General features: G+C 36.4%; 1 protein-coding gene across 2 annotated transcripts in view; it reads right to left on the reverse strand.

Annotated features, from left to right (window-relative positions):
- Positions 1-21,486, reverse strand: part of RETREG1 (reticulophagy regulator 1) — a 66,107-nt gene that overhangs the window by 29,922 nt on the left and 14,699 nt on the right. For both annotated transcript variants that reach the window (XM_054058693.1, XM_054058694.1), the window contains exon 3: positions 19,787-19,817. In XM_054058693.1, the coding sequence (XP_053914668.1) occupies positions 19,787-19,817 (31 nt within the window). The remainder of the gene's footprint in view (positions 1-19,786; positions 19,818-21,486) is intronic.

Here is a 21,486-nt window from a genome sequence, read left to right on the forward strand (position 1 = left end):
GAAATATTTCAAGTGCAGTTTATAAAACAAATAACCGTGTTTTAGTCACATGAAGATAACAAATCTTCCTCTAGAACAGATACAATAGATCATGCTGGATTTGTGACAAGCAGAGAAGAGCTGGAGACAGGGCATTAGAAGATCTTACCACTAAGGGTGAAAATGCTCTGGGACATTTTGGCCATGAGATCTTGTTAAATGGCTATAAAAGAAACAGGTTTTGGAGAAGAAAAACCAGCATAACATGTCATCTAGCAATGATCTGAGCATTTTCTAAAGAGCTCAATATTCTTGCAAATTTTTCAAGTGACTCTTCACAAACTGTTTAATGAAATTGCTGTTTTGTTTACTGCATCACATTTTCTATTTACCCTAAGACCTACAAAGGTACTTATGTACTACTTCATCTATAATAACAATCTATAATTCAGTAAATTCACATTAATATGCAATTCTTTTTTCCTAGGCACACATGCTATCAAGATTAGAAACCTGCCCTCCACCTGTCTCTCAGTTTGTGGTGAGCTGAATCTGTTTCTTCTCAGCAATTGGTTTCCCACATTGAAAAGAGATGAACTGTACGTAAGGGAGACCAAACAGCAAGTTATCTACACAATGGAATCAGCTTGCATTGAACAGATGGGTCAAAAGATTAAAAATAGCTAAGATGCATGAAGAACTGAACCTATTTTTCAAAACTGTTGACACAAAGAGCTAAAGCACATATCTGAGAAATTTGTTGGGTCATCTATTGTAAGTATTAAACACAGCACAGAATAATGCAAGAAAAACACTGTCAGCAAACCTACCAAAAAAAGAGAATATTTAGAAGACAATTCTGTATGTAATTCATTCCAGAAATTAAGAAATCACTCAGTTACACAGACTCTCTAAGATTATTAGGACACTCAGAGCCATGTAATAACAATGCCTATGTATAAAACATTTTGCTGGTATGCTCACAGTTTGCCAAGAGCACCCACCACCACTTTGATGCTGCTATGACCCTGTGAAGAAGGGTATGAGCCAGTTTTCTACCCAATTATATAATTTATTCTTTGGTGCAACATAAGAAAATCTCACCAGAGAGTGGTTAGTGTAATGGCAAGTCACAACTAGATTGAAGCCCAGGTCACCAGTTAAGGACAAATAACTGCAGAACCAAGTACATTATTACAGAAGCACAGCACGTACTTACAAGTTATTAATAATTTTCATTGACATCAACCCTATTCTTGTGTCCTAGCTTAAAGAGCCAAAGTTCTTGATTAATATTCAGAATTGCTAGCCAAACATTTTCATACTAAATATAACTTCATCTAGATTCCTTTAGGGCCATGGCCTTTTTCAATACATATATATTGAGAGAGATTGACAAATTATACTGTTAACTTTTCTCATCAACTATCTGTTGGTTTACTGTGTGACAAGAGATAAAATATGTAGTGTTTAATATGCCTGATTGTAAACTTCCAATAATATTCTCTCTCTTTAACAGTGCCTTTTTTATTAGAATTATCTTTAATAGTATCACTGTGATAGATTGTGCAACTGTGACAGTAATATATTAGATTGTCACTAATTAGATTGCAAAGCCACATTTTTATCTGATGGAGCAATTGGTAATTTGTATACGTTCTGTCACTACTTCCAAACTTCAACACATGTAACAGCACATTAGTAAATCTGATATATCGTAATGAAAGCAATGAAATATAAATTTATATAAGCAAAGTTTAAAGCGTTCACAAACTAAAACAGATCACAGAAAATATCAGAGTCCATGCCATTTTAGAAGGTGCGCACTTGTGTATGCAGATCAACCAGCTTGCTTGACAAAAAGAAAAAAAAAGCATGAAAATAGAGTTACCTCTGTGAAATAACTGTCCCTCTGTGAAATAACTGTAAATTTAAAAATACAGAGGCCAGTGAAACACCACACTGCTCCACAGAAAAGGCAAGGTGGTAGCCAAGACTGCAAAAGAGAATGCAACCTTCCACAATCATACCTATCCCCCAACGCCGCCCCCCCACGGTCCTTCCTTGAGTTAAATGGCTCTTGAACTAATACAAGTTAGGAAAGGTTCAGACCAGTAATGATGATCAGTGAAGACCTGCAGCTTAATCCATTTGTCATCAAGGGCACAGACAGATTTGTGGTTTAGAGGAATCCCCTGAACTGGCTGGGTGAGTGCTGCCAGAACACTCAGCCAGAAGTGCCGAGTACCCGATAACCTTCGTCCTGCCTTGAGAAGATGATAATGTGCATGACACTTTGTTGAGAGGCTGACAGCACTTCTGGGTAACCAAATTAACTTCAGTTATCTAGACTTTTGTCTCCAGTACAAAAGACAAACTTTCTTTTCCCTATTCCTTTACCATTAATTTTTATTTAAATTCAATCCATTTCATGAAGTTGTTTAGAACACAGCTATAGAATACCTCTTTTTGCACAGAACAATAACAGCTCCATTAAAACTTCATTTTCCCTCATTTTACACAGATGTCAAAAGATCACTAAAGAAATCCTTTTGTCAAGCTGTAGGAAATACATTTCAATAGTACGTTCTGCTGCGAGAAGACTGAAAAAATAAGCTTTAGAAGTTATTTATTCATATATGTATTTTATCAATATAAATCTGTAAAATGCACAATATTTTGTCACAGCGTTTGCTGTTTCCTTCAAAATCTTGATCTTCAAGATATCTACGAGAAAGCATCTTTTCCTTTGAAAAACCTCCTCTGATAATATGCAGATCATAGAATTATACACTATCTCAAGATGGATCACTGAGTCCAACTCCCTGGATGTTGCTATGATCCTATAGAGGAGGGAAGTAGAAGGGTGAAAAAGTAACACTCTACTCAAGACTTTTACGTTAGTCCAGTAAGGTGAATTTTGCTTTTATAAAAGAAAAAAAAAAAAAAGACTTTATGTGGGAAATATTCAAAGCACTTCAAATGCATCTTTTAATTACTTTTCAACAGGCATCTTGTATTTATCTCCTCCTCATTTTTGTTACTAATCAAGAAAGCTCCAAAAGACTATTTTCCATATGCTAAAGTTATTTTTTACAAAAACTGCCTCTTTAGTAATTTTGGGGTTTGATTACTGGTTGATGAAACAAATATTTTCCAAGGTACATCTGCAAGGGTATATGAAACTCACAAGAAATTCAGTTGATGTGCCCTTTTCAGAATCACCTTTATATTTCTATTTATCATCACATTAAAGAGTTTTCAGCTCAAATGTTTTGAGACTTTCATTATAATAATAATAAAAAATAATAAATCTAATTCAGCTAACAAGTTAGGATTGAGCTATGCAGCCTAGGAAAATTGCTTATGGTGAGTTCACAGTTGTGTTCCTTTACAGCCCTGACACAAGAACGTCATACAACAATTGTTTAGACACATTTGGAGTCTTTTCTATCAATATGCAAGAGAAAGTCTTACTTGCTTTTCTCTCATTTTGTGTTCTACGAAAACAGATGCATGCATTCAGCTAAGAGATTTTAAAAAATTTTAGAACAATATTTCTTTAAAGATCAGATGTGCTAAACATCAGATATTACTGCTCTGATTGATGTTATTACTCTGATCTCATGCCTAAAAGCAAGTTCTTAAGGTACACATTGACCTTGTAACTTCCATGGAATGTGGTGGTAGCAAGACACTCAGTCTAAAATTGGGTAACAGCTATCTCATGTGCTCTCCCAGGACTCTTCGACTTTAACATTTATATATAGTTTACTAACAAAATATACAAATGCAGAAATAAAGAGATGGACTTATTCTAGTCTTAGTATGTCACACAACTGAACAAAAAGTCAATGCTTGCAATGCTTTTAACAAGAACAGTTACCCTGGGTCAGCCAAAGGTCCAACTAACCCTGTGTGCTGTCTTCAACAGTTGTCAAAACTGAATACCTAGAGATACCTACGCAACAAAATAACAACACAGGAAAATACATGATGAGACCTCCACAAAATACAATATAGCTTCCAACAATCTGCAGCTCAGGACCTTTCAAAGCAGAGATTGTGATTTATTTTTTTATTTAATAGTCTTCAATTATTTTTCTTCAAAGAACTGTTCTGTAATTTATATTTTCAATCCACATACAGTTCTAACGTTCACAACAATCCTGTGTCATGGATTAAAGCTTAATTACATCTTTTTATTTTTCCTCAGCCTGCTGCCTGCTCTTTTGATGCCTCCTCATTCCATTAGCAAGAGAGAAAAGGCATGTTCCTTACGGTATCTTATAGACCCCTGTTACATTTCCTATTAATTATTCTTTTTCCCTTTTGAAAAGTCATATTTCATTTACTTGTTCCTTATACGGAAAGAGTTCCGTATATTTGGTCTACCTTGTTGTTCTAACTTTTCTTCCTCCTGTAACTTTCTGGGACGTAGCAGATCAGAATCACACACAGTATTCAGGATGTGGAGCAACAAATTTTTACAAGTGGCACATGGCAGTGCTTACTTTTGCCCCGTATGTCTTTTTTCACTGATCCCCAACAATAGATTTAGTCTGTTGATCAATGCTGATTTTGTGAGACCACATCTTTTTCATGAGTCACTACAGTCACCTTCAGACATTATTATTTTATATGTGAATTTCGGAATGTATTCCTGCACTACTTTACAGTTACCTACACTGAATTTCATATACTATTCTACTATGAAAAAATCCTGTAAGGATCTTCTGAAATTCCTTACAGTTGATCCTTGTCTTCACTTCTTTGAATAAGCTGGTGTCTTCAGCAGGCCTGGCCATCCCACTATTCATTGCCTTTTCAGGATCACTTATTGCTCTCTACAGCTACCTGAAAGGAGGTTGTAAAGAGGAGGGAGCTGGCCTCTTCTCCCAAGTGACAGGGGACAGGACAAGAGGGAATGGCATCAAGCTCCACCAGGGGAGGTTCAGGCTGGACATAAGAAAAAAAATTTTCACAGAAAGAGTTATTGGGCACTGGAAGAAGCTGCCCAGGAAGGTGGCAGAGTCACCATCCCTGGAGGTATTTAAAAGACAGGTGGATGATATACTCAGGGGCATGGTTTAGTGGTTGATAGGAATGGTTGGACTTGATGATCCAGGAGGTCTTTTACCACCTAGAGATTCTGTGATTTATCAGAACGGCTCCAGCACATGTGGGGCTCATTCTCCAGCCTTCCAGTAACACAAAGGATAGCCATTTACTCTCACCCCTGTTCCCTAGATACCTTCTGGGTTTTTTGTTTATTAGAGTTCTTTCATATTCTAGAGTTACTGCCTTGCTTTTAGATAATACCTTTTGGAAATTCAACTGACTACACTAATCTCTACTCAGCATTGTCACAGTTGTCTTGTCTGAAATTTTTACTATGGATTTTTAAAGAATGTTAATATTTTAAAGTATTTAAAAATATTTCTACTGCTTTCATAGCACATATTTTTTATACTCACAGTGAAAATCTCTTAAGCATTACCTCACACTATGACGTGACCTACAGTAACATCAATGGCTACAGCTATGTCTGTGATCTATTAACTATATTACCAATCCAAGCACTCGGTACAAAGAGGTTGAACTTCTGAAAGAGTATGATTCTTATTGTATCAAATCTAAGCTAGGAAAACGAAATGTGTGTCATACGACACTGTGACCATAACATCTGGGTGGACTTGAGAGAACTTTCATGGTTTTGTGCTACAAATAAATATTTATCTCTGAAAATTTTTATTAAGCTGGTCTCCTCAATATGCTGAATCATCTGTATTCAAGGAGTGGGGCAACTTGGAGAGCATGGAAGACATAATGAGAATATGCTACCCTCTATTTTCCTCAGTGTAAAAATAAACAACATAGAGCTTTATAGAGCTGATTTACACTGTTATTTAGACTCTAAAACACCTTGGAATATTAACAAATGAAAAGAATTATAGCATGAAATATATTTCCATCAGTAAACATGCAACGTCTCTTCTGCCAGTAAGAAAAAAAAACCAACCCAAACAAAAACAGGAGACTTGGGGACAGAATATCACAATGGCTGTTTCAAAAAAGCTGAGCTGTTTTACTCAACTGTATGTTGAAACACGTAATAAAATATAATATGTTATTCTGCTGATAGGCTCACATGCTTCAACAAAACTGTGTGCCAGGACATTCCTTACTAAATTAGTGACTAATCAGATGCTGTACTGGGAAACACACCCTCACGTGTTACAACAACCAAGGCATCCGCAACATGAAAAAAAAAAAAAAAGGGATGACTATAGGTTCTCATACCCCCTGTAAATAATTTCCATCGTGCGTTTTGTAATCTAATGCTTCTATTTGGCAAACCAGATGCAAGTAAAGGTCAAAACCCGACTACTATATAAACTCAACTTTGCTTGCTATGATCTTCCTCCTGACTGTCACCGTTCTAAAGATTCTAAGCGATGACACCCTCTTCTTTCCGTGGCAAAAAATAGTGTATATTTATAAATACCTTGTTTTATTACTGTTTCTTGCTTCTTTTATCAAGTTCTGAAATTACCAGAAATTACCTGTTTCTTTTTCCTTCTTACTACCTTCAAATATCCAGTGTGCTCTATGAGTTGTTTAGAACTTGAAAACTTCACAGATGTTAAAACAGGCCGCTAGGAGACGTGCACATATTTTCTTCTTGTGAAAAAACAGCATTTTTACAAAACTGAAAATGTAATTTCTATATTCTTGCATATAAGGGGCATATTATTTATCTATGTAGGACTATAGAAATTACAATTTTTGTCCTTGCTCTTGAGATACAAGGTATTTAAGTAATTCAGTTGCTCAAACCACGTACAAGCGTACACAAAAGCAAGCTTCCTACGCAGAGAAAACAGACAGCGATTCAATGATTTGGGTTTCAGGTTCTAGAAACCTCTGCATTGTCTGCAGAATGACCCAAAGGCTGGTGTCATGATGCTGAAATCAATACTTAGGGACAACTGGCCCCAGAACCACTTCTGCACATCATGCATATATGTTCTCATAGTCAGATTGATGCTGATTTCTGTGGCAAGAGAAGAAATCCGTGATGGGCAACAACTATGACAAATGATCAATGAAATCGGGAGAAAAATACGTCTGATAAATCTACCTATGGCAGGTTTGAGCATTTGATTCATTAATATTGTTGTGTGGAATAAGTCCTATTCTTCACTTCAAAATAATACAGTAACAAAAGCAGCAATTTGCCTACAGGAAACAGACAACATACACCAATATTAAAAGGAGAAAAAAAGACGTACTTGCAGGAGAAAAACGTCTTTCGCGCGTTTCTGTATTTGGCCTAAGCCATACCTTTTGCTTTTCATGGAGTCTTCAGTGACAGTATGAAAATACAGAATACGGTTAAGCTTGCTACCTGTTTTTATGGAGTTCTTGTCAAATTTTATTTGACTTGTGTTTAAGAAAAGCAATTCCAAAATTAAACAGTCCAGTTTTTAATTCATCCTAAAAGCAATATCTCTATTTAAAGTAACACTGAGGCTTCCTGAATGCTATAGTTTATAAATATCCTTTAAGATGACAAGTCAAATGACTTCAGGATTGTAAATTATCTCTCACAGTTGTTCAACTGTTAAAATGGAAAGCGGTAAGAATAGAATAAAAATACCCATGCTGAATGTTACATGTGCAACGGAATAAACATAGGGAATAGAACACATGAACATTTTAACATTAATCTTTCCACTTAAATTTACTCTCTACCCTTTAAAAAGGTCAGTTTTGTGACATTCTGTCCTGATGAGCAGTCTGAGGTCTGTCATTCTGTTTAAAGCTCCACAGTGATCAGAAACGCAGTCTTCCTCTACTCGTGATCTGACGCTTGTAACAACAGGCCACTGGTTTAGGCATTAATAGTAATTTGATGCAACCTACCAAGTTACACAATAAAGAACATTTTTAAATATATACAAAAGGTGAAAAATCTAAACATTACATTTACAAGCAGAACAAATATCTGAAGCAGGCAAACATGCCAAACAACTCTGTGGCAGTCAGACAGTTCTGATGTAGGTAGTGGATAAATTTATTGTATGGTACAACTCTACAAAGAGTTACAAAAAGGAGCTTTTGACTGTACGTCAGTTTTCTGTTCTCCTTAACACAGCTTGGTACCTTGCTACTCTAAAAAGAGTACTATTGCTTGTTGACCAATTCAAAGATACAACAATATGCAGCTAGGTCTACCTATCTGGACATTTTACTAAGTCTGCCTAAGCTCTTTGAAATCTTTTAACCAGAAGACAGCCTTGCTAACTCTGAGAGTTGTCCTAAAAAGAAGATATTGTTTAGAAGGAATTGACTTTTTCCAGTTTGTGATGTCTGTAATGCATTGGAATACCATACCTCAACTTGAGAATAAGGAATTTAAGATTGCACTTGAACCAGTAACCTAGTTTTGGTTTTAGTGTACCAATATGCAGCTACTTCTGTACAGTCACAGATACAGACTGTAAAGACATTTGACATGGATTCCCATCATAAGTAGAAAAACCCAGAATTCCGAGTGCTTGTTCAAGTCTTTCTGGATTAAGGATAAATATTCAGGGTTAGGGCTGACAGAGGCAGGAAGTGACCAGCTCTTTTGTTCACAATGATGTGACTGCATCCAAGTCTTCTCCTTTCCCTCTCTGAGATGGGTTAGGAAATCTTTTCCTACCCTTCGAGAGGTAGTTCATAACTTGAGTCTACGTTCAACATGTTAGTTAGGTACACCTGCGTAAGGACAAATGTCACTTTTTGGCTGACATTTTGTAAGAGTATGACCAAACCTTCAGGTTCCTTCAACTGGAAAGATCTCTGTCTTGGATGAGGTGAGGGGTCTTTATCACTTCCCCACATACACACTTTATTCCAATTTTCACTTTCTATTGAGGAAATACCTGTAAATCACACCCTTGGACATGTTTCCTTATAAAGCTATTTAGGCCAGCAGCAAAAATGAGATGTACCCTTCTACATCCTGCCTCTGAAGCCTACTATTTATAATAAACAAGTCAAATAAACTATAAGTAAATAAAAATAAGTGAAAAAAGAAACAAAGCAAGGGCTTTATACTGCAAGCGCAGTAGTACCCAGAATTGATTGCAACATATAAAGATTGCCTGCCAGTAGCTGACAATTTCCAAGCAACTTTGAAAAATAAACAGGAAAAGAACAACAGATGCTACGGTTAGCAAACAGAATTCAGTATTTCTGAGAAAACTGATCTGCTAAAAAATGGCCCGAGACTAACATTTTCTTAGATTCAGGAGGCACCCAAATATTGTCCTTTTTCTTTTAATTAATTTGATACACTCTGTGAAGGTTCTTGCACCTCACAACAAGCAAAGATTAATTAATTGCTTCCAGAAGGATCTCCGAAGATTGACAGAAAAAGTGACCCCAGAGGGATGGTATCAGCACAATTCCTCTGCAGTTTTTCAGATATAGTTTTTCTATAGATGTGTTCGCAGGCTTAAGAAATCAACCCACAAAGATGGGACAGATGAATTCTTTAAGACAAGCTTGTAGCTTTCACTGCACGTCCAAAGTGTAGCCTACAACTCAACACAGAAGAAAGCATGTTTTGTTTTACCTGTAATTAGAATTCTAATACTTTAACTCTGATACTGGAAAATTCTGGTGCCAATATTGTTGTATCAGTAAGGAACATGAAAATATTGAAAAGTGAAGGGCAGCTCCAATCTCCCTTTCTGAAAGCTGGAGTAAGTGTCAAATGGCAAGCATCTGCACTGTAAAAATCAAACTCAAATGCAGCTTCTGCCATGCTCGCTTGTGTTTAAGATGGAAGAGTAGATCTAAGTACTTGTTATTAAGTGCAAAGCTGAGAAAGGCACAAGCGGCATGGGACAGTGCCAGAGTAACACTAACCATTCCAGCAATTTTCTTCTTTCTCAACGTCTGGCTTGTTTCTCCACCCACCTCTTCAACGGAATTTTCTGTATTTGCTTTATCACTTCCCTTTCAACTCCAAACAGCTTCCAGGAGTTGTTTTTATTTAGTGCTGGAAACAAGCTGAACTAAAAGGAAAAAAAAAAAAACAAAACACCTGCAATTCTACCTATCTTGTACTTAATGCTCAGTTAATACTGTGATCAAAAGAAACATTTTATCATTAAAATAAACATACCAATAAAAAAAATGTGAGACAGCCTAGATGATGGTAGGCAGCAATAGAGAGGCTGCATTATTTTCCCCAGTGATAATATAGGTATTACATGACATGCCAGCGACCATGACAGAGCTATCAGAACTAGGTCAGCTCAGAATTAGCAGTTCTTACGTTGCTCACTATGTACAAATCCACCTGGCTGCATTCGTAGACGCTCTTAACAGAACAGCATTTTTGACACTGTGGATCGAGAAGCAAAACTGTCAAGAATAACTGAATGGTGACTGCAGCTCTGTACTTCAAAATTAAACACAGGATAGAGGCAGCTTTACTGTATGTTGAAAACTGCCAAATTAAAAATGCCCTATGTTTAAATAAAAAAATGACAAACAAAGGCTGTATTTTCCATCCTCCCATCATTACAGACCTAGCATTTTTCAACTGAGTGTAATAGTTTATTTTTACCAATGAGTAACAAAGGAAATTAATTCCTGAGTCACTTTTGCATAGGATGCCGCGTACCCTGTGGTTTGCAAAGACTGCATTTATGTGAACTATTTATTTCACACATTTAATCATGAATGCAGTGACTTCATTTGAAAAAGTATTTCAAATCCAGTTTATTTAGGCATTGTAAAAATACACATCTCACTGTGCTTATGCCCAGATGATCTATTTTCCAGCATAAAGGCAAACTGTCAAAATGCTACGTACTAGGATTTTTAGAAGCCTGCACATGAAATCTCCTGAAGCTGTTCCATGAAATTACTCCTGACTTATTAAAGGAATACTATTTGTTTATCCCTGAGAAGATAAACACAGAACACTTAAAAATAACAAAAAAACTCTTTAAAACAATATGATTAGTAAGTCTCCCATCTGAGACTAGCGAGACCAAAAAATACTGTCAAATCAGAGCATGCAAGGTGTTCTATATCTTGAAATTTTTATGAAAGTTTTGTATAAAACCACTTGTTATCAGAAGAACAGAAGGAAAAAAAAATCTCAGAGGTAAACAAGGGCAATATCCCTAGTATCTCAGTGCTGCAAAATGAAAATACACTGTAACATGTCAATCTTTCTAAAGAGAATAAAAAGTTCAAAATGATCTCAGCAATTTTAACTACAACTAACGAATCAATTAGAAAATATCAGAGGAAGGGACAGGATTGTGGGACAAATGGAAGGTTTAATATATTTATCAAGGAATTATGGTTTATGAAGTTAAAACTAGAAAAAATAGGGATATCCAAGCAATATCAGATCAACTGTTCTTGCTTGGATACCTGGAGAGAAACTGACGAAGTTAACACAGTTGAAAAGCTGTTAAAACTGCCAACAAGGATTACTCAGTAACCAAACAAATAAAAAAGAAGGCATATTTCTTTAAAGAAAGGCACATAGCCTGTCGTAAAGAAAATACAGATCCATACATCCCAACTCCTGCAATGCGTTTGAAAATTTCCTATATGACACTTAAAAGCAAACTGCAAAAATGTGGCTAATATGCAATCCCTGCAAGATAACTTCCATGTTTAATTGAAAAGCCATACCAAAGGACAAGTATTGGAAGTGTCTTGTTAAATGAGATTGATATGCCTTTAGTATTTTCATTCAGTATCCACACTAATCCTTCAGATGAGTGAGTGGCAATATCCTGGGAGAAGTGGCAGGTGCTGTAGTGGACAGAATCAATGTTCAAAGAGGAGCGCAACTCAGAATATGACATGAAAATCACCCAAACTCATGAGGGAAATATATTTGATAAGCCGAATGCATGAATGCAAAATGGGAAACTACTTACTAAACATCAGTATGGCAAAAAAAGGAGAATGTTCCCAACAGAATATAAGCTACTTGAGTTATTTGCAATAGTTTTAGAAAAACTAAAATTACACCTGGGATGCATTTACAAGGCATTTATGGTATACAGCACAAGTCATATCTTACTTGACACGGATAAGGCTTCAGTTGGGGCATCATGCTAGCAGCAACACAGATACTCAAACACGAATGAGAAGTTTCTGAAAACATGATTTGGAACTTGGCAAATATTAAATTGGATTGATTGAATACAGCATTGTTAAAAAACATTAAAGCATCCCCAGTAAAATTCTGCCGATTCTTTGTTTCTGCCCTTACTTCTTTGGAAGTTACTGTTTTCTTCCAGCCACGAGAATGTTTAACTTTTATTTTTAACTAATAGGAACAGAAGGCAGATAAGACTGACAGGAAGAGGTATGCATTATTTCTGGCAAAAAAAAAAGAAAAAAAATAAGTCAAACAAACCATTTCTATCAGTGAGACACATAACACCAACACAGGCTGTGCCATCTCCTTTGTTTCTTCTCCCCTTAAACAAAAAAGAACCAACTAACCAAACCCCAAGGACAGCTGTGTAGGAAAATGTATTAAGAGGTCTTCAGCCTTTCTATTAAAATATTAATAGGGTTTTTGTTCCTGTAAGGAAATGAACATACAAAAATTTCACCAGACTGCTTTTTTTATCATTTAGTTTATATAAAAATAAACCCTGAAGAATACATTACCCGAGAAGTGAGCTAACAATTTGGAAATAATTAAGCAGAAAGCAGGAATAATGTCATGAAACATTAAAAAAAACAACAGCGTCAAGAAGTTTTAGTAAAGCAGACAATTCTACAACCTGCAGTTTTGACCATTTATATAATGTGCCGTTGTGATTTGGAAAAAAAGCATTATATAAAACAAAGGATAATTACAAATTGATATTTGAACAGTACTGTGGCTACTGAATAAATAAAACACAGGTTTAAACTGCAAAAAACCCTCAGTTTCCATTTGCTAAAAGAATAGTTCCACAAATATGTAACCACTTTTTTATATTAAGCACATTTGGGAGAACGATATTTTTGAACAGAATTATTTGTGGCATATTGTCTTGCTTTTATTCAGCCATATATATGTTCCAGCACAAACTCATATGACTATATGAACCAAAATGAACAGAACAGCAAACAGAATCACAGAATGATCAGGGCTGGAAGGGACGTCTGGAGATCATCCAGTCCACCCTCTCTGCTAAAGCAGGTTCACCTAAAGCAGGTTGCACAGGGGTTGCACAGGAATGTGCCCAGGTGTGTTTTGAATATCTCGAGAGAAGGAGGCTCCACAAAACTCCCTAGGCAGCCAGTTCCAGTGCTCTGTTACCCCTAACCTGGACAGGTGCATGGGGTTATTCCTCCCTGTGTGCACGGCTCTACACTTCCCTTTCTTGAACTTCATTAGGCTCCTCTTCGTCCAACTCTCTACCCTGTCCACATCTTACTGAATAGCAGCATGGCCTCACAGTACCTTACAAATTACCAATAGTGAAAGTCTTTGAATACATTAGATGCCTTCGGATTATACTGAAACAACTGAAGAAGGAAATATTTGCACTCTGAAGCCTAATTACCTATTTATTCATTTATCTACTTATCTGGTTTTCTGTATCTGTTTATCTACTAGACTATATTCTGCTTTCTGCCTTCCTGTAGGTCCACAGGAAGTTTTTTTTTTCAGTTTGTTACCAGATTTCATGTGAAGAACAGCCAAGTGAAGAATGGATCTCGTCTGGATGACCAAACCCACGACTATGGGACTACGCAACAGAAACCGATACTGATAGTCCCATGTTTTGGTACTGACTCGCCCTGACTTACATTAGCTTTGTTTCTATCTACAACATCAAGGAAACGGATTAACAAGCATAAACCAGAAACAGCTCCGTTACAACCTTGATTCTGTTTAGATTTCTTAATGGAAAAAGACTTATTTCCTAACCCACTCATCTCCAAAGACATCTTTTCGCAACATCCTCAAGGACAAAACATTTTTTTTGAGATACAATTAAGTAGCATATCCTGAAGGTGTCAAGAATGATCTGAATACACCATCATACTGTGCTAGAGATTCACTTCAGAGAAACTACTTGCTCCTACAAAGAGACAGAGGCAAACCTAGTACCTATGCTTGTTTATCAAGGCCCACAATTGTTATTGCCGTGGAAAGGTATTCCAGCACATTTCTGCAAGAGTCAGCTTCTTATTGCAACTGCAAGTACTAGTCAATGGCATCCTTAAGATAGACAGGCCTGCAGACCAACAGAGAATGATGACACAAGGGCTGTAAATGTGTGCCATCTCACCACCCTAGGCTTACTGTATACACTCAAGGGAAACAAGTCACCATAAAGGTGCAATATACCTGACCAGCCTATAGATATTTCAAGATGAATCATGCCCTGTATCTCAAAGTATTTCAACTCTTTCTCCATCGATCACAAAATGAGACTAGGCAGACTCCATAAGAAATCTTTAGGCAAATGACTTGCAGATTGTCTTAAGCCAACTCCCCAGGCAAAGCATATGTAAATCAGAGGTATGTAAAGCATCAAACATAATAAATGAAGCATGGTATTTACATGAAAGGGGGAATTGTCTCATTTATCTTTAGTGAGATCATGAAGAGTTTTTTCCATTGCTGTCAGTGACATATGAGGAAGAATTCTGTACAGCTGCACTAGGGAGTTACGATTAGATACAAAAGATCTTCTTCCTCTTCTTGGAAAAAAAAACAAACACCAAGAACCATATTATATGAAGTCTGTCTTGCTCTGAACGGTGCTAGCACAACGTTGTTCTTCAGAGTGCACTGATCATTGCAATGCAAACATCTATAAGCAGGGCTGATGCATGTGTGGAATTTGTATAGCTCAAAAGATGAATTCAGGTCTTTGAAACTTACAACCTGAATTTGAAGCTGATCTGTTATGACAAGGATTTAGCACGGGCTAGCCCACAAATGGATGTAGTTTGACACTAAGCAGTAACAATGTTTCTCTAGGAAGCAGGCAGCAGCTTTGACAGCTCTGGGAATCAGCAAGTACCATCACAGTAAACTCTCATAAAAGGAATCTCTAAAGGAGGGACTGAAGAAGGCAGGTGGCGAGAAACAGGAATGCCCTAGGCTTGGACAGTAACCTCTGTATGTCTGTTTGCAACCTTCTGCCAGTGAAGGCTATTATCTTCAAAATATGCCAGCTGGCTTACTACTGAGCTTCAAGAGAGCTGCAATATTAACTCACTGTTCTTGACATCTAATTTTAAATAGCTTGAATAAAGACAGCTAACAGTTAAAATCTGCAACTAAGAAGTGTCTTCTTTTCTTGTAATGTTCCTGTTTCTTCTTAGAGAATTCTAAGTCTTGATTGTCTGATCATACAGGCAGCAGTAGATAAGATGACGTTCAGGGTGCTGCACTTGCTTATTTTTCCCTTTTCTTGGGACCAGTGGAGAGCATGCAAGCCTGCCTGGAAGGAAAGCCCCCTTCTGGGAAGAAAAATTCTTCCTTTCAAACTACAGAGCCAGGAAAACCCTTTTAGGACTTATTTTCATGACCTAAAGAATTTTAACAGAGACATTCAACGTATACTAATGCAGTAAGTACTACACACCTACTGCAGTCTGCATGGCTGCTGTTGCTATTAGTACAGTACAGAGCATAACACCATCTATAGGCAGACAAGTCTCTTCCTAGAAGACTTCTGAGCTTTTATTTGTTCAAGAACATGATAAAGCATGGGGGGGAGGGGGGAAGGGTAATGGTAGTGTCTGAAAACCAGCTAGTCAAAGCTGCCAGTCTTCACAGAATAAACTTTCTTTCTGGCTAATTCTCTTCAGTCCAATGGTGGCCATTTTAAAGGCTTGCGACTTAGTCTGTTCTCTGAGGGCAAATAATTTTTCTTAGGCTTGCTTTAAAAGGATGATTTTGAAGGAATATTAATTTGACATCCTTAAGTCTGACCACCCAAGAAAGGAAGGTGTGCCACAGTTCCTGTGCATATTCTAATACACCTATTAGCACTGATTAAAGAGGCATCAGGCTTCAAAGAAATCTTGCTAAGATAGGAAGAAATGAAACAGCTTTATAAAGTAAAAGTAATTTAACAAGTGGCCTTCTCCAGTGCTCCTTTAACAGCTGTTACCCGTTTTTTAAACAAGGCAAGGTATCGTTGGAGAAGCTCCTCAAAAAACAGAAACAGATTCAGAAAGAGAAAGTGGTGCGAGAAGCCTCTTCACTGAGGAAGGTTCAGGATGAGCCCTCATCTTGCTTCAGCTTGAAAATGTTAAACTTAAAACAGTACTAAATTACTTCATTACAAATAAAAGCACAGGTCTTCTTACATAGGCACATATTAAATGGGAGACAACTAGCATTCTGTGTTTGAGTTACAGCAATGAAAAAGAAGAGAGGCTACTCTTGCTTTAACTAGTCAGTGGTGCTCAACAAAGATAAAGGAGGACCAAAAGTGAGTGAAACAGATTGACAGTATCTTTATTGAAGGACTTGGATGCTTGAACTGTGTGTACAGCAGAAAGGATGCACAACGTAAACAAATACAGAAAACCAGTAATTTTTAAAACAGTCATAATCAGTCATCCACCTTCCAACTACCACAAGCTGTAACTGCCAGAAAAAAAAGAGTAGAAAGCATACCAACATAAAATCATCATAAAACTGTGCCACCATTTCTAAAACATCATAGTGTGATAGCAACTGATTGATATTAATTTTCAAAACCAGAATCGCCTAATAAAAAGGTAAGGCAGGAAATTGGTCTGTTCAGATCACATTTTACTTTCTGACTGTATATTTCTGATAAACTAAACAGTATGTGGCAATGTTGTGGGCACTTGAATTTTCTATTTATGCAGTTAAACCATTAAAATAACTCTCGGCACTTTCGGCACATGCCAACTAGCACTTTCCCAACAAACCCAAGGTACTTTCAAAGTTGGCACAGACTAGGAATCCTTTCAGCCTGCAAAGGGCCATTCTGCGTGGACCATAAGGCAGTTAAATGCTACAGAAAGAGCTGGTTTGTGCTTGTGGGCCTAGATGTCAGAGAATGGTCACAAACACAATTTATTAGATTAGGAATTCCCTCTCATCCGAAGTACCACAGATGTACTAAACTTTTTCTCTATACGTTAAGTGTGTGATTCCCTGCTGGGTAGTGGCTTTTGTAAACAGACAGCATGGGGATACATTTAACACAGGTTGCTTACATAAGATTACACGTAAGCTTTTTCATATACAATCTTGATTAAAATGAAAAGCAACCATGTACCCAGGCTCAACATCTTACAGCAGTTCTTCCAATTTCAACTTAAAACCCCAGACATATTTATATGTAAGTATTCAGACAAAGCAAAATAAAAAAACCCAAACCAAAAACCCACACAAAGTGCAAACAAATGCAAAGGCTTTATCTGAACTTATGAAAGTCCTAAATGAAGGCTAGTGTGCAACAGCCAAAATATCATTTATGTTAAACAATCTCTCTTAAAGCCACCTTAACACCAGATGACTGTGAAATCTCTAAAGCAATATCTATTTTTAGACAAGGTATGCAAGAGCCAGAGAACTGCAAATCAGTAAAGACTCATCTCTGTTCTGTGCTGTGCAAACTGTCAGGAAATCTTATGAAGGACATGCATGCCTATCCTAAGCATGCTGTAAAGGACATCACATCACAAACCTCCTGTGCTTTCAAAGAGTCAACCAGCTTCCAGATGAATCCTGACATCCACAAAAACTCACATGGATTTCTGAGCAGGCTTTCAACAAGGTCTCTCATCAAATGTTCTTAAGAAGACTAAAAGGTCATAGGATATGAGAGGAATTATTCTGGTAAAGATGGAGACCAACTGCAAGGAAGTTGGTCTTTAACCAACTATCAGGTGATTTACTTGGCAAAAGGCAGATGAAACGTGAAGAGATTCACATAGGAAAAAAACCTTAAATTCGCATGGGCTTTAATACTCAGGAACATAAACTTCAGATGATTAAACATCCATGATAACTTCAATTCAGGGCTCAGCAGAAAAAAACCAATCAAGCATTGGGCTTTATTTTGAAAAGAAGAGAGGGCATTTTTATGGCAATATACAGTCCTGTGCCAATCTATAGTTCAAGGTCTCCCTGAACACTGAGGGCCATTTCTAATCCTGATGCTCCATCCTGACAAAAAGGATAATAGAAATGGAAGAAAAGTGCAGAAAACCACAATGAATATATTAAAGGTAGAGAGAATTATTTCAGGAACAATTAAGTAGTCATGGACTGAACAGGACAAGACAGAGGTTTATAAAGTCAGAGCTGGCTGGAGAATATTTCTTTCAACTGAAAGAAGGGAGAAAGGTATTACGAAACTATTATATAGCAATAAAAGAACACAAGGTTGTGTTCACAAAACACACAGTTCAAGCTGCAGATATCTGTGTTACAGGATGTTGCAAATATCAGAGTTTGTAAGAACAAAAGCAATGGTACAAATTCATGGAAGGTCCACCTAAAACAGCTTGGTGGCAGGGGGGAAGAGGAAAAAAAAAAAGGAGGACACCACTACTCACTTCTGGTACCTAGAAGTCCTTTAACTGGAAGCTGCTGGTGGCTGGGAAAGTACGCCAGAAGTACCTCGCAAGATTGTCCCGCTTTTATACCCTAAGTGAAAGAACAAGTTGCACTATCTATTGTGTGACTATCTATTACAGCAATGGCTCCTCAGTTAAATGCTTTGAAGCACTACTGGTCTACACAGATACATTGAGTGGGAGCAGAACCACGCTGCTCAGTTCATGACCTAGCCTAGCATCAGCTCCATATAGTTCCACTGCAGGTCCGTAAGAAAGTCTGAAGACAGTTCATACCTTTGGAAGTTTAGGAACAACTACACATCTGAACTGCTTTCTGTAACTGCCATGATATTGGTATTTATCTTTACACAGAAACCAGAAACATCATCCCTTTTCAACCTCACGTTACTGTTTCTTCAGTGTCAGGGTGTAATACAGTACTGTACTAATGGATGTTTGCAATGCAGATAGTTGCTTTCAAATGATGTCAGATACACAATAATTCCTGGTGGTCTGTTTAGAAGAATAATGCCTTCAATATACAAGCTTGTATTCTGAAAATGGATAGTCTGTAAACCATTTAGAGACATTGTTTATATTGCAGAGAAAGTAAAACAATTATATACTCTACACTAACAACATGATACAAACATATGACAGTGGCCTGAGCCAGCCCAATGGCAAGTCAACAGACTTCACAATTATTAATTTCTATTCCTATGGATATCAGCTAATATTTATCTGAAACTATAATGACCAATTACTTGTGTTGCCTACTACAGAGACAAAAGCAAAGCCCAGCAAGCTTACCTACTTCTAGACAGCACTGGTATAATGATGTTCTAAAAGAAAATTATGTCCTTAACCAACACTGTATTTTCCTTAATAATCAACTTCAAAGAAAACAACAGCTTCCAGAAAACACAAAATATAATCCCACTGTAGGAAAAACCATTTCTAGAAGTATTTTGATATGCTACTGTAAACTTGTACTCAAATTAGAAAAAATACACTTTCTACAAATTATTAAAAATTAAAACTGATGAACAAGCAGCAATAAACTTAGAAAAGATGTTAAGATCAAAAAAAATTCAATTCTATTTTAACTAGAAGGAAAATAAGACTATTTTTTAAATTCCAGATGAACTATTAAAAAGAAGACATTGAATAACCAATATATTAAAAATAATATACCTACTTGCTAGTGATGGTCCTCCAAAGCCACGCACCTGCAATTGTGGGAATGTAAGATAAAACACAACACATTAAAAGAGAAACAGTATTAGTTTTTTCTTTATTCATAAGGAATGTTTAAATCTGGGACAAAATGATGAAGATAGTCTCTGTAACAGTCAAAACAGAAAGGGTATATTAACTTAGAGCAACAGTTCTTGAATTGTTTTCTGTAAACTTAATAGACCAGTTAAAAATATAACCAGAAAAAATCAGTATCTTATATTGCTACTTTTTCACACAGAAGGTGAAGATAACCAACATACCTTACACCTTACATTGACAAACTGACAACCACTTTCTACATTCCTTATGAATCTGTAATAGTCTTGCCATCTAGTGGCTGGCTAGAAGTGTGAAGTAGTTACATAGAAGTGCTATACCAGAAGGAATTTTTTGCTGCTTTTTGGAGTGGCACTTCATTGATTTCAAGTCATTACCACAAGATTTCTACAGTACTACTTCAAGAACCTGATTGTTCTTGAACTCTGAGTACAATGCCATCAAAGGCACTAGTAAAATTTAAAAATTTAACTATAGATAGATAAAAATAATCATTCTGTAAGCTGGGAAACATGGGTCTTCCGAGCCTCCTATCTATGATGAATCCTTAAATAATCACACAGAAACAGAAATAAAACAGAAACAAAAATAGAATGGAATTCTTACTATGTTGGCTTGTCAATATCAGTACATCATGGATTTGGTCAATATCAAAATATTAATAATTACAGCTAAGAGAGAACTTACATAAATCACTACGTTTCACCTGGTAAGGTATAAACATTAGTGGCGATTTATACAAAAAAGAACCTAAAAATCAAATTCTGCTAAGCTATTTACGTTGGCATCTAAGCTTGCAATGCTCAAGGAGGAATCGGAATGATAATGAAAACTATGCAGAAGGCAATGACAATAAACCATACTTCCAAAAAGGTTGTGAATAACTTAGTGGGGAACAAAAGTCTTTGGCAGTCAGAAATTACATACATGAAAGAAGAATACCACGCTTCTCTGACATCTATTTCCTGCTTTTGTACAATGTGCAAGTGATCTTTCAAACATTTCGCATGGGGATTCAACATCAAAGAAAAGGCAAAATAAGACACTTTGAAAATTGCAGACTGATGACAAGCATTTTGCCAAAAAATTTTTAAGATGGTAATGAAGTATAGGATAGGAGTTTAAAAAAAACCAAGAAGCCAATGGACTCAAAATCCTTTTCAAACTTGTTTGTATTCACATAAGACTTTATACACACTGGAAATTTAACATTTCATAAATTAGAAAAAAAGTACTGCTTGCTTCTTATTTGAACTGTGCTAAGATAGGTCCTTTCTCAATCTATTTATGAAGTTGATGAATTTATATCTGATCTTCCAAACAATGATGTGATTGGATTAATGTCAGAAGTAGTAAGAATGTTTAACAAAACATTGTATTTTAGAAAATAATGCATTTTCAGACCTTGCAGTTAAGAAACAAGGATGATTTTTCACTGATGCCATTTATACTCATGCTAAAACAAATCTCCTAATGCCTTTTCCATAAAATATAGCAAAATTTCACTGAAAATGGTAAATGATCATCATAGATATATTATTTCTCTCTGAAATTATCTTTTACTTCACAATAATCAAAACATCAAAATGGATTTAGTAATGA

Source organism: Cuculus canorus, chromosome 2 (genome assembly GCF_017976375.1).
Source record: "Cuculus canorus isolate bCucCan1 chromosome 2, bCucCan1.pri, whole genome shotgun sequence".
Classification (NCBI taxonomy): Eukaryota; Metazoa; Chordata; class Aves; order Cuculiformes; family Cuculidae; genus Cuculus; species Cuculus canorus.